This window comes from Toxotes jaculatrix, chromosome 12, assembly GCF_017976425.1.
Source record: "Toxotes jaculatrix isolate fToxJac2 chromosome 12, fToxJac2.pri, whole genome shotgun sequence".
Lineage (NCBI taxonomy): Eukaryota > Metazoa > Chordata > Actinopteri > Toxotidae > Toxotes > Toxotes jaculatrix.
In genome coordinates, this window is record NC_054405.1 from 22,008,930 (window position 1) to 22,023,240 (window position 14,311).

A 14,311-nucleotide genomic window follows, 5' to 3' on the forward strand; every position below is an offset into this window, starting at 1 on the left:
CACCACGGGACATGCCATCCCTTCTTCTTTTTTTTTTTTCAAGTACAAAAACAAAACAAGAAATATGTTGACAGTCAAGTTTGATTGAAAAATTGTGAATGACAAGTACTAATTGGTCGGTTTGGCAGCGCCCTCCTGCCGTCCCGTATTTTATCATATTTTTTTTTCTTTTTTTTCCTTTTTTTTTTTTTTTTTTAAACTGTGTCACATACACACACACTCGTAAAATTTGTGGCAGATAGATTTAGTCCTTCACCTACAATGCAATTTGACATCCAGAAAGCAACACTTATTATTACAATATGTTCACACACGTTTTTTTTTTTTTTTTTTTTTTGTCCAACAATATCAAAGAGGAGCAAGGCAAAAATGATTCACACCCAGAGAGAGAAAAAAAAACAGGTAAAAAAAAAAAAAAGAAATACAAATATTTGTGCCCTGCTGTAACCCTCCACAAATGGAAAAAGGACTGACACTGAATACAAAAATATCACAATTTTTATATATCAAATTGCCTCTGTTGGCTCTTGTTCAGGAATACACTCATTTCTCAAGAGAGCTTGTCAGCTGAGAGAATCTCTATTTTTAACCTTCTGGTTTTTCTTTTTTGATTACCACTTGCAGTTCCAATTGTCCAACGCACTCTGCATCACTGCAAATATGACCTGTCCTGGGTGGTTCAGCGTTTTTGATGAACCTTCTTTTTTTTTTTTTTCACATTACAAAACTACAATTCTATTCACATATTTTCAAGTTTAAATTCTTGTTTTTAAACCCTCTTAAAAAGCAATAGTACTTTCTCTTATCTGCTGCATCCCTCTTACTCATCACTTAAGGCTTCAAAATTGCTTTTTTTTTTCTCTGCTCTTCTGTGTTTGGAGGTGCAGGGGGAGACTATAAGAGAAGAATAAACACCCATTTGAATGACTTTTCTCATCCTATCAACCTCTACTTTTGTTATTTCTTACCCTTTTATATACATTTTGCTTAAAAACAGACAATCATAAATCAACTTTTGAAAAAAAAAAGCATGAGATGAAGTAGCAATGATGAAATAATGCAAAACACAAACACAAAAATGTGCTTTTGCCTAAAAAGGAAAAAAAAAAAAAAAAAGAAAACAACTTAGAGGTAGCTTTTTAAACAAATGACCAAACCTTCCGGCTCTTTAACAAGCGGGGTTAATAATACCAAGTTTGGTAACAAGTAATGCACAAAGAAATACACAACATTAGAAAACAAACAAATCTCTTCACCGTGGCACTTAATTTTTCTGCGTATGCATTGCCTCATCATGTTGTGCGATGCATCTTTCCGACATACACTCATGAACAAAAAACAAAAAAAAGTGTACAAATGAAACAAAAAGGAAAATTAAAATACACAAGCAACATGAGGTCACAAAACGAGGTAATTCAAGTACGATGTGTTGAGATCAAACTCAAGGTCAATAATAACAACAACAACAACAACAACAACAACAGGAGACGAGAGAGACAAAGCGCAGGGACAAAACCACAGAGAAAGAGTTGATTTATTCTGTCGTCTTACTGGTTGCCCCCTAAGCTGCTGGGCCATATCTCGTCCAATCAGTGATTTCCCCCTTTTCCACCGGCCATTTGGATATGTGATCACCTCGGTAACGCTGTCACATGCGCTGATGTTCATTAAAGCCTTCGGTTCGACCTTAACACCTGTGGCTGTGCATACCAATCCAGGGCTAATGCTGCATTTCAGAAACATCAGAAAGTCAGAAATCCTTACATCCTACCCAACAAAACAAGCCCTTCAGTTTGAGCTGTATGCAGAATATTCAGATCTTCAAGATGACGGTTTTTCCAAGAAGCTGACTTTTAACATTATGCTGAGGGCCCCTACTAACCACTGTTTCCTTCCCCTCTCTGAGCGGTGATGCACACACACATCCGATACAAACAGCAGAGTACACGCAGCATCTTAATTGCATTTTGTTTAAAGTCCTGGTGGAAATTTCATTCAGTGCAAATATATCTGAGAATATGAACCATTAAAACACAAAATCTGTAATATCACTATAAGATAACACAGGCCCTTCCTTAAGGTCCATCAGCTGATTTTCTGCTTCAGTGGTCTATATTCCCAAACAAAGGTTTTGGGTTTTTGGGGCCCTGTGGCGCCTAAAGTTTGAATCTGAAGACCGCATGACCTCATCACCCCAATGTGTGGTCTGTTTCAACTCTTGTTATAGATCCGTCCAATCTATCATAACACCTGAATGATGACACATATTAATTTCAAGTGTAAAATAAAATTTTTTCAGCTGCTAGCTGGCTAGTTAATGTATGAGCTGCTGCACGGGGAACAGCATGTGATTGTGATCCAGATGGAAAAAAATCCTCCAAGAGTAATCACAACCTCCAAGGCTGGAATTATAGGTTTCTGACTTTGAATGAAAGGCAGCATTAACCTGGTACAGTGTGTGTTTTGACACAGCCTCGCATGAACCTGGCTTACAGTCGTTCACATTCATGTTTTTGCAGCGATATAACAGTCTTCAACCTGCCACGCCACCTTTGACAGAGATGTTAAGGTGTGCAGCTAAGGCATTCCCAGCACTTCTTCAACATTCACTACTAGCAGTCAAAGTCACAGGACTCCCACGGAAAGCAGCCTTTTCCCATTTTGTGTTCCATCACTGTGGTGAATGGACAGATCTGCTGTGATCAAAGTGTTACTGTTTATGTGTCAGTTTCTGTAGTTCATCATTAGTGTGAGATAATGATAGTAATCTGGTTAAATGTACATGGATAAAAGCAGTCCAGTTATCTATTGCTATGTAGGCGAGTAGGTTGGGTTTATTGTGGTGTATTGTAATTGCGAGTTATGATTTAATGAAAAAATATATACCTTGCAGACATCAAACAGAAACTGTTGTCGTAATTGGTTTTACCTGTGCAATCAAGCCATGATAAACTATGATGCAGAGCAAAAAACAAAATAATATATAAGATGAAAAAGTGACGCAAGTTAGCCTTTGGCTCTCTGGGGGAGAACCGTGGGGGGAGGGGGCAGTGGTGACTCGACCTTCTCCAGCCCTCGTGTGATGCAGAACCAGGAAGACTACTGAGAAAACCGTGGAGACATCCAACTAAAAGCAGCACTAGCGTCTTCCCCCCTCGCAACCAAATGGGCGCTTGGTTTGCAGTATTTTAATGCTCCGACCCGTCCAGTTCAGCTGTTTCATCTACTGCATAAGCCTACAGGCTCTGCTGCTGATTCTCAGGGGCTATCTTACTGCCACATGCTGGGATCTGAAGGATTCAATGTATGGACAGGTCGACTGGTCGATTTCTGTAAAAAAAAAAAACAACTGGGAAATCTGTGCCTGCTGCTCTGGCATAAGTGATGGGAGGTGATAAAACAGATACATTTCCCATCTGGGAAAGGTGAGGGGCATGTTCACCCAAAGTAGCTGATTCAAACTCTGGAGTGTTCGTCTCTTAAATTCACATGATTTGATGAAACTGTTGAAAAAAATATGTCAGTCCAAGATAAATTTCTTGTGGTTCATAATAACTAGAAATGTAGATTTATGGTAAAAAGAAAGAAGGTCCTTAATACTTGGAAAGCAGACCGTGACATGATGAACTGGGGGCCTAAACCAATGCTCATATTCACATATTCTTTCATGTGATTCTACCTGGCATGATTGAGCAGTCTGAATGTAAACACACCAAATACCAAAGTATAACAAAAAAAAAAAATCTTTCCACCTGTTTCATAAGACAATGGACTCTAAAAAAAACGGAGTGAAAGATTCGGTTCCTGATGGTATAGATGTGCAGCTTCAGATAGCCCTTGAGAATCTGCTTTCTCACCACTGTGGCAGCAGCATCCAAAAAGTCACTTCCTTGCAGCTTGCTCACTTTATGGCGCTGCATGAAATGACCTGAAACAATAACACAGTTGCAGATGTAGTGAATGACCCGGTGAATCCGAACAATGGTGGAGAATCTCTCTCCGTGTCCAAGTCTTCCTCTTCTTAGCACTTTTGTCCCACCATCACCACCCTTTAACCCCGTCGGTTGTCGCCGCCTTTGCATGAAAAGAAAAAGAGAAAACAAACCCTCTTGCCTTCGAGTGTCTCGCTGCTGACGTTCCTCAATCGTCAACACTCCACTACAGCTTCATGACTCCTATCCGCTCAATTACATTCCCCTTACCTCTCAACCCCGTCCCCACCCTCTCACGTACCCTCCCTCTCTTCACTCTCCCGGTCTCAGACATAGCAGAGGTATAGGTAGGTCTTCTCTATGCGCCAGTCTGGGGGGATGTCTTCAGGCTTGTGGCCTTTCATGTGCTTCTGCATGGCTGACAGGCTCGGGCAGTACTCCAGGCAGATGGTGCATTGGTAGGGCGAGGCGCCATTGTGGGTGCGCAGGTGCTTGATCATGGCCGAGTAGTCCCTGGATCGCTGGTGGCACAGCTTGCACTCGAATGGCTTCTCACCTAAGGATGGTAGGGTGGGGTTGAAGACAACAACTGTGTTAGCCATGGTGCCAAACAAGGACAGCGTTGTGTCCTTGTTCAAGTGTGATGTCTCTGTGAATCAGGGAATACATGCATTTAACCAGCAGTTTCTGTTGTTCAAACCTGGAACACCGCAACATTATTTTAAAACAGTATGACAATTCACTTACCTCCAACAATTCCAACAAAGTTCTTGTGTGAGTAATCATGTTTTTACCACACATCCGTTTTTTCCCAGTATAACAACAAGTAATGTATCGTATGTATTTCCCTAATTCTTTTATTTTGTAGTTTTGGCCATCATTCCTATCAGATAGGATACTCTACCTTGTAAAGTAACTGCAGAGATCTGGGTGGCACAGCGGGAACATTGCTAACACAGTGTGGCAAGAAACACAAGTCCTCAAACAATCAGACAGGTAGTAAACAAACCACCAGTTCAGCCAGCTTATCTGAACCACTTTATTTAGAGTTAAAGTGAGAGCACGCAAAATGTTGATAATGTCTCCTAATTGCATAGCAAAACTGTGTGCATACAACAACAGTAAGTACAAAACACCTTTGTGTTCTAGATCAAACGATCTTCTGACTGCTCAGGTTTCTTGCCCCTTCAGACTTCTTTTTAGGGATCTTACCTATTAACTTACTGACAAGGGCATTATTACTGATAGGAATTTTGGCCAAAACTACAATAGAACCCGTGTAATTTAAACAAATTATCCTTTAATGGCAAAACATTGTGTCTTGGCAGTTCAGACAGCAGCATTTGAAACCTGTTGTGTGATTAAAAAAAATCAAAAAGAAAAATGAAGTGAAAAAAGTCTCTCTGTCAGGGTGATACCCATCACCACTAATTTAGAGACCACAGATTTCACCCTGTTGGCCCACAAGGAATTCTGGTGTTGTTATGATAATTGGACCGTGCACACAGTTAAGTGACAAGTCAAAACCCAGCAGTGAAATCCCAACTGTCTACTGAACAGCAGTGTGCAGCTGTAAAAGGCTACACTAACTCTTTTAAGTCATTCCAGCTGCCTCCCATAATTGGTACAACTCTAAGACGAAGAAGAATAAAAGCATGAATGTACAGCAGTGAAGTTTGTTCACCTCTGATACACAGTGTCAACACAGTGCCAGTCAGGTCTATCAACAGATCCCTCTAGAAGATAACAAAATGATCTTCTAATTATTCCTGCGGTTGAGGGGATAGAACTCCTTTGTGTTCATTTGTTATCAATTCTCATTACTGACTATATTAAAAAGACCCCACTGTATTCGGATTTTGGAGCCACGCAAGACTTTTCTTCATATCACGCTGCGCAACAGAGGAAAATGAAAGAGAGAGATGTCCTGCTATTTAATCAAATGTGCAACTACTGAATGTGGCACCTGAGACCCTGCAGAGAATGATTATCTTTTTAATGTTCAGTGTCCACGGTCCTTATGAAAACAGTCCAATGCAAACTCTGAATCTATGACACCAACAACAGATTACTAAAGACGTCTATGCAAACAGCTGCTTCTATCATGTTTATATACACTTCCAGGGCCCGAACTGTTCAACATAGTTGTACTTAAAAAACAGACAAAAAAAAAATCTTAGCCGAAGGTCCACTTTTCAGTTTCTTCTGGAGCTTTCAGTTTCATCACAGTCATTCACTCAAGAGGACAGAAAAATGCAGCTTCTGTATTCTAAATTTTGGAAGACCTTGTGTTTTGTTGCTCTGTTGGATTTGTAGCAATGTCACTGTGTTCCCAGATCTCAGTAATTATTTTGGTGCGTATAATACTATCACAACTGATAGAAATGATGGTAAAACTGAAAAATACGACCTGAGTTGTAAATAAACCAAATCTACTCGTCTTTATTCCGTGAGAATAATCAAACAGGCCTGAATTACTTTAAATGAAAACGACCTAATAATATTTAGATTAAGATCCACATGGGTTAAAATTCCAGGTGGTAGAATATGTTTAAATACCTCGTATTTCTTTTATAAAGCACATCTGATAAACTAATCTCTGGTACATTACACATAATACAGCTCCTGCCACAAAGAACTCCTGAAGGTGTCATAAATCAAAGAGCAATGCTGCTTTTTTTTTTTGCTGTGGGGGCTGCTATATTCAAGAGGCACATTTCAATTCAGCAACAGCAGCCAACCTAAATGTGCTAATGATTTGAGTGATGGCAGGGAATAATCCACCAGCGCTCAAGCCAGCAGACGCAAATTAGACATGTAAATGCTGACCTTTAGCAATGGCATTTGAAATGAGCTGTCGGAAGTGATCTGGCCCAGCGCTTGCTGTCACCTTTCAGCTGGAGCTTCACACATGTGAGCTGGCAAAGCGAGTGGCGTCATGCTTCTGCTGCTCGGTCTGCCTGTTCTTTCGGAGCCCTGGTTAACCTTGACCTCTGCTGGGTGGGAGCAGGGGGCGGGGTTACGGCACCGTTTAGCCAATAAGCATAAATACAGTGCCTGCCCGGCCGTCATGTGTTTTACTGCAGCAGTGTGGACACCTGCATGATGTTGATGATATTGATAACCAGACTGTAAACAGGGTCGCCTCAAATAACCAGCTAATAATGAATTGCAAATAGGGCCCGGGTATTGATCCGCCATTGGCATTTGGGATGTGTGGAGAGAAGGGGGCGGGGAGGTTAGGTTGCCAATGTCGATGATTCATCAAGCAGCTGCCTTTTGTGTGAGGTGGCCTTTGACTGTGAGCTTGTCACTTGCTCTTGTTATCTGCTGTTGCTCTCCGGCTTAACGCTAAGCCCCCCTCCCCCACGTAAAAGGGGAAAGGGTGGACGGGGGGGAGCCAATTATTGGACAGGCTGCCTTGATAGTGTGGCTTAACAGCTGGCTTATTGAATGGGAGATGGGAGGGTGCTGCTATGTGTGTGTGTGTGTGTGTGTGTCTGTGTTGGAGAAAAAGAGATGGTGAGGAAGCATAAAGCCTTGGCTGTGTGCCATCCTGGTGAGTACTCGTGGTATCCTTACTCAGTCTGGTGCGTAGCATGCACTCATTCTCCAGGGCACCCAGCTTATCACTGTGTCAACATCTTTATGGGGCTCTAAATATACTGGGATCAATACAAAGACTTCTGAGACATTCATCTACTGTATCACAGCAACAGAGATATTCATGTGGTCTGGCCTGTGCCTTGCAACTTGGATTTCCTACAGGCTCCATATGCTACATAGGTTTCAACGCTGTATTATTATAAGGGGAAATGAGATATAATGCAAAGAATGGGATAACATCTCATTGCATGTTCATGTTGCTCATGAGTATATATATTATATTTGAGTAAAACAAGATCTAGATGTACAGCTTGATATTCTTTTCAAACCTATATTATGAACCAATCCGAGGAATAGCTCCATAGCGACAGCAGCGGAACGACGCTGAACAAGAAGTTAAATCAGGAAATAGCTGATTCCTTTGAACAGCGAACGGACAGCAGTATCAATAAATTCAGCGTTTTGCTCTTCAGTCACCTTCTTTGTCAGTCAGACTGATTCTGATCACAGTACCTGTGTGCACACGGTAGTGGGTTTCCAGCTGGTGCTTGAGGCTGAACTTCTTCCCACAGCCGTTACATTCATAGGGCTTCTCCCCGGTGTGGATGCGTTTGTGGCCCTTCAGCGTGCTCTCATCTCGGAAGCAGCTCCCGCAGAACTCGCATTCAAATGGGTGGTCCCCTGCTGAAATGTGGGAAGAAAAGGCAGAGTTTAATTCATCTGTTGTGAAAAGGCGAGCACTACAACAGCACGAAGGCCGGAAACATGAAGCTTCGCTCACTGTACACTTACAAGAACTAATTAATCTGAATATCATTAAAACTTTGACTTAAATCGCAATGCAGTTATTCTGACAAACAAAAATGTTAGATGATAAACATTCAGTTGTGAAACCTAAAGTGAGCCACATCACTGAATGTGTTGTCTGGTTATTTTGGTGGATTTATGCACAATATGAGAACAACAGATGTTATACTTTATTGAATACCCATTTAAAGGCTTTAATACAAGCAGACGAATGTAACCCATCTTTTGTGTTTCTCTACAAATCACCTGCACTGTTGTTTAGCTTTGTGTAAAGCCTTAAATAATTGTAGCCTGTCATGGCTATTCACTGGCCATGAGATATATTATTGACCATACAGTACCAGACTCACAATGCACTAATGGATAACCTGACTGATGTGGCAAAGCTACAATAATGAACCAAGTTTGTCATCACAGAATCTATGTTTTGATGTATATACAAAAATGTAACCATAAAATTGTGAAACCTAAAGTGAGCCACGTCACTGAATATGGTGTCTGGTCATTTTGGTGAGTTTATGCACAATACCAGAGCAACAGGTGCTATGCTTTAATGAATACCCACTTAAAGGCTTTAATACAAGCAGACGAATGTAACCCGTCTTTTGTGTTTCTCTACAAATCACCTGCACTGTTGTTTTGCTTGGTGTAAAGCCTTAAATAATTGTAGACTGTCATGACTGTTCACTGGCCATGAGATGTATTATTGACCATGCAATACCGGTCTCACGATGCATTAATGGATGACCTGGCTGATGTGGACAGTCTAAGTCTGTCGTCGTGAAATTTATTATCCTTTGACATATTATGTTTTGAATTTGACAAAACCATGAGGTGGCTACAACATTCACATTGTGCCTGTAGTCTGAGGTCAGCGCTGTACTGCAGACCAAACTGACAGCTTGATAAACAAAAAAAAGCATGTTCATATAAACAATATCATCTCATTGGTTACTTGCTGCAAATTTTATGAGATCATCTTCAGTTCAGCCTCGTGTTTAAGGCCTTAAAGCCAGCCTTGCTGTATTTACCTCTTGTTATGCTAGTCTGAGGATACATAACACCATGTTTACTGCTTGTTTTGAGAACATGTCAAAATGTTTTTGGTGCCAAGGTGACTCGTAAGCAATGTGATTCGAGACGTGGCAGCCAACATCCGACGTGGAGTAAGGATTTTGTTTGCTGGCAGCGTTATATTTGACATCACTTTGATCGATTTAGCTTAGAGTGAACATCAGGCCTCAAAACCTTATAAGAAAGCAGAATGTCAGCTGTTACATCTTCAGTATTGTAGGGAAATTTGGTTAAGCTGTGGTGATGTTTTGGAATGGATTGAATGAGAACGACTGAAACAAAAGCTGGAAAGTCAGTTGCAGACAAATATAAATCCCTCTCTGCCTTTTCATACCTTTATTTTCACTGTATTTATTTACTGTCAGTATATTGTCAGGTTCTATTCATGGCCCCTCTGTCTAATCCTTTCACGCTGGGTAAATGTATTCACACTTTTGATTTACAGAGCATCATACTTCCATTCTGAGACATCAGACTTATTTCAGACACCACGCCGGCTGTGGATGTACAGTACGTGTGCCTACGAAAATGAAAATGACAACAGGAATCACATTCTGCTCCTCAGGCTGCCAGAGCACAGGTCCCCACAGGGCAGCTGTAATGGATATTCAGATGTCAATGATCAGGGATATTATGATTTGCAGGAGGCTCTCACCAGCAGTCCAAAGACTAATTGTATTCCCATGCTTGATGAGGAGCTCCTCCCTGCATCATTTGCTTCCCCCCGTGTTACACTCTCCATGCGAGTAATGTTGTGGATATTTATTAATGTATTTCACTCCACCGCTGCAGGTTTAAGTCACCATCAATGACCTATGCCTGTCTTATCTGCCTGTCCGAGCAGCAACGTGCCAGGGAATAAATTGCATTTCTTGTTATGTGCTGCCGCCGCTGCCCGACTGTTAAAGAGACAATTTCACTTCCATCGCGCATATTTTACATTCGATGTCTGGATATACAGTATGTTTGTGTTTATTTGGGTTTATTTAGGAGGAGAGACAGAGGAGGGTATGAAAGAAGAACAAGAGATGGATACCTTTTAAATGCTGATCACATTTTGGGGGTGCTATACTTTCATGGAAGAAAACGTTTTCAATGCCTTGTGATGTTGGACGCCTACCCATTAAAGAGAAGCTTTGATGGGGCTGGAGGGGTGTGGGGGGAGGGATAAAACCGAGACAGGGATGGAGCAGGAGATGTGGGTGTATATGGCGGTGGTGGTGGGGGCTGGGTAAAAATCAATAAAAGTGACAGTCTTTATTTGTCTGCATGAAGTTATCAGTGGCTCCCGCTGTAAGACATTGTGCTCTTTCTAGCGTTTCAACCACAGCAGAGATCACAATCCATCACGGAGCTCGGTGGGCTCGCACGACGCTGCAAGAATAATAATTGAGCTCAGATTCACCTGTCTTTAATTAGGGCCTCCGATCAGACCAGCGAGTGGGATGCTAATACACCGAGGAGGCCTATGGAGGGTTATTTATGCTTAATGTCCTGTTGCTGCGCTAACGTCTGCTGCTGGAAAACATCATCAAAAATCTTGAATTAGAGCAAAAGAGCTTGCTGTCTTTCTCAGATGCAATACAAGGTTTTCACTTAAAAGGATAAACCAGGGTTTCTGCATTGAATTACATTTACTAGAACATACATACACCCAATACCACAGAATGCTGAAACCCTGAATTAAAACAAAACAAAACAAAACAATGGAAATAGTGTCTCTGACATCACTCATAGGTTTATTTGCAGATAATCTGAAGCCTGGATATGACTTATACTACTCTTCACTCACAACTGAAATTTTGGTTAAGGTAGGAGGCCTTTTTGGTGATAACAATAAGTAGACAACAGGTAAAACACTGATTTTCCAATTTAATGTCCAGTATCAGCTGAGGCAGAAAAAGCACAGACTGGTATAAAATGCCAAGCGGCTGCTGCCCAGCTCCAGCATCCTGTATGTGCCTGGGATGCATATCATGCATGTTATCTGCTCTAGCCACTCGGGGACGCCAAAGTGCAAAGTTACACTGCAGAGCTTTAAATAAATCAGACACAATTCTATAATCACAATGTGAGGATGTAAAGGGCCAGACGGGACTTCATTTTGTCAGGATATTCTCACGGGGGATGGAGAATAATGGGAACACGTCCTCTGTCCATCCCAAATCTGCCACTATAACTTCCTTTCTCCCTCTATCCTCCCTTTCTTTCTTGCTTCCTCCCTTTCTCTCCTGTCTTCCTCTTTCTTTCTCTGCTGTGACCACATGGCGGGGAGGCCACAGATGAGGACCCAGCACAGTGAGGTGGAACCACAGCATGTTTGGTTAGTGGACCCATGGGTGCCCCCAAGCATCACCACCTGCGTCTCCTGACCCCCCCCCCCCCCCGAGCCCCAAACCATCTCTACATTTACATACACTCCCACCCCCCCATCCCCATTCTTATCACCTCTTTTGACACCCCAAAGGCCTGCTGAGGGTGCCTGTGCCCATGGGCACCTGGGGCGTGTTCATTATATACGGTAAGAGGCTGTAAATCACCGAGCTCCATCACTGCCAGGACCAGAACTGGCTCATTCTCTCTCTCTCTCTCTCTCTAAATTCATCTCTCTCTCTCTCTCTCTCTCTCTCTCTCTCTCTCTGGCTGTAGCACTATCAAATACAGCTGCGAACACAAAACACCCCGCCACAGCAGACAGCAAATTGGCTCTGAGTTAAAAAAAAAAACAAAAACACACACACACAGACACTTACACACAGACAGTGCACAACAACAGAATATTAATGAAGGCCTGGTCTGTAAAGACAGAGTGTGTGTGTGTGTGTGTGTGGTGTTAGGGAAGGGGAATAGCACAGCTGCCATGGCTGCCACTGTTATAAGCCGGCATTGTATTTCTGTGCATGTATGCTTTAGCCTATACTGTACTGTACATATGTGCAATGAAGATATATAAACAAAATAAAGAAGCAACATGGAGGTATGTGTAATATCCTGGCATGTTAAGAGAAGGTGATGAAACTGAAGGTGGATGGGGGGAAATAAGAGGAGAGACACACTGAGGGAGAGATGGCAAGATTAAGACGCTGAAATAAACACCATTAAATCAGTTTTTTTCCCTCCCTCGTCCTAAATGGTGATCCAGTGTCAGAGCCACACTAGCAAGGCTGCTTTCAGAAGATAAGCCGGCAGACAGGTAAAATGAAGAACACATAATGAATGTCCATAAAAGTGCTTTTTGCTGCTCTCTGTTGTCAGTTGATACAACGGAACGGTGATTCAACCAATAACCAAGCTATATCTCGAAAGATTTTCTGTGGTAGATGAGATGCCACACTATGTCCATTAAAATGAAGAGTTTAATACTGGGAATTAAGATCTTGGTTTTTACGGGAAATTCTTGCCTGCTTCCTGTAGAAAATACCTCTGGGAACCCGTGATTTTTGTGTGTGAGTGCTTGTCTGTCTATGCATTTGTTTGCTGAAGACTACTGTAATGTACTGAAACAAAGACACCTTATTCATTAAACCTCATTAACGATAAAACACAGCTTAAATAAAGTCGAACCTTGAAAGGCCATTGTTACGGCAACATAACAATACAAGAACTTTTCAACTTTTTCCAATTACTGTTCATGCTACAGTGGCTGCCTCAAGTCCAGCTGACTGTCAAGAAGATTTTTTTTTATAAGTGTGAATTAAGTGGAGGGAAAAATCTGTCCACACAAACTTGGCAAGTGGCTCAACAGGTGGCTGAATCAAACATGTAGGCTCCTAAATCAGAAAATAGAGCACCATTCAACAGGTACAGCATTGGATGCATAACCAATGCAACCTTAATGTTACTACTAAACATCCAAGAATAATACTGCCACGCCCGAAACCACCAAAACAACTTGCCGAAATGGCTGCACGTGCAGGATTTCCCTTCGCTGTCACTGCACACAGTAATAACCTCAGGTCAGCCTTATAAAGATGGTCATGCACTCCCATAAAACCACTCAGACATGCTCTATTTAAACTAGTAAATAGCAGGATTTCTTTTCTTTCTTTCTTTTTTTTTTTTTTTACCTTGAAGACATTGTTCCAAAAAAAATCTATTGAAATAAAATGCTGCTTATTCTAGTCTCGAATGTTTTAGGATTCATTTTCTACAGTTCTGCGTTCAATTGCTTTTTGAAAGCTTAATTGAAAAGAGCGATATACTTCTGGGAAGATTGTTCTAGGAAGTGAACAAAATCTTACTAAAAAAATCTAAATATTTGCTTGGAAGTTAAAAACCAATACTAGGTAGAGTGATATGGATAAAACAGATAAAATGAAATAACTAAATATATGTCTTTAGAGAAACTTGAATACAAAGCTGAAAAAATAATTTGTTTCATTCCACTTGTAGTTGTTCAAAGATGATTTTGGTTTACTCACTAAAATCAGCATCTTCTTACTGTCCAGGTCATCTGTGATCCAGATGAGAGAAGCTCATAATAGATAAAAATGTCGATAGGCACATCTGAGTCCTCTTTAATTATTACATGTTGCTCACAGCAATACGATTTATGAGCAGCAGTTAATGTGGACTCCTGGTGTCCTGCGTTTCTCGCAGAGTGGCGGAGCTTGTTGGTGCCATGTGAAGATTAAAGAGAAGATTGGACACTGCTCAGGACTGAAAAAGGTACGGCCACCTCCTTGACATGTTCATTTCATCTATATAAAATATCTTATAAAATACAACAACTTTCATAGCATTTCAGTTTTTATATTTGAGTATCCTAACTACGGAAAGCACGGTGTTATTTTGCTTTAAGAATAACATGTAACAAATGCCTACATTGGATGGACTTTGCTAGACGACAGTGCCTCTGATACATGTCTCTGTATCAACAGACAAGAGAACAT

General features: G+C 41.3%; 1 protein-coding gene across 2 annotated transcripts in view; it reads right to left on the bottom strand.

Annotated features, from left to right (window-relative positions):
• Window positions 1-14,311, bottom strand: part of zbtb16a (zinc finger and BTB domain containing 16a) — a 135,968-nt gene continuing 121,657 nt past the window's right edge. For both annotated transcript variants that reach the window (XM_041051380.1, XM_041051379.1), the window contains exons 6-7: window positions 8,052-8,222; window positions 1-4,488 (exon numbers count right to left, since the gene is read on the bottom strand). In XM_041051380.1, coding sequence (XP_040907314.1) covers window positions 4,259-4,488; window positions 8,052-8,222 — 401 coding nt within the window. In that variant the 3' untranslated portion in view covers window positions 1-4,258. The remainder of the gene's footprint in view (window positions 4,489-8,051; window positions 8,223-14,311) is intronic.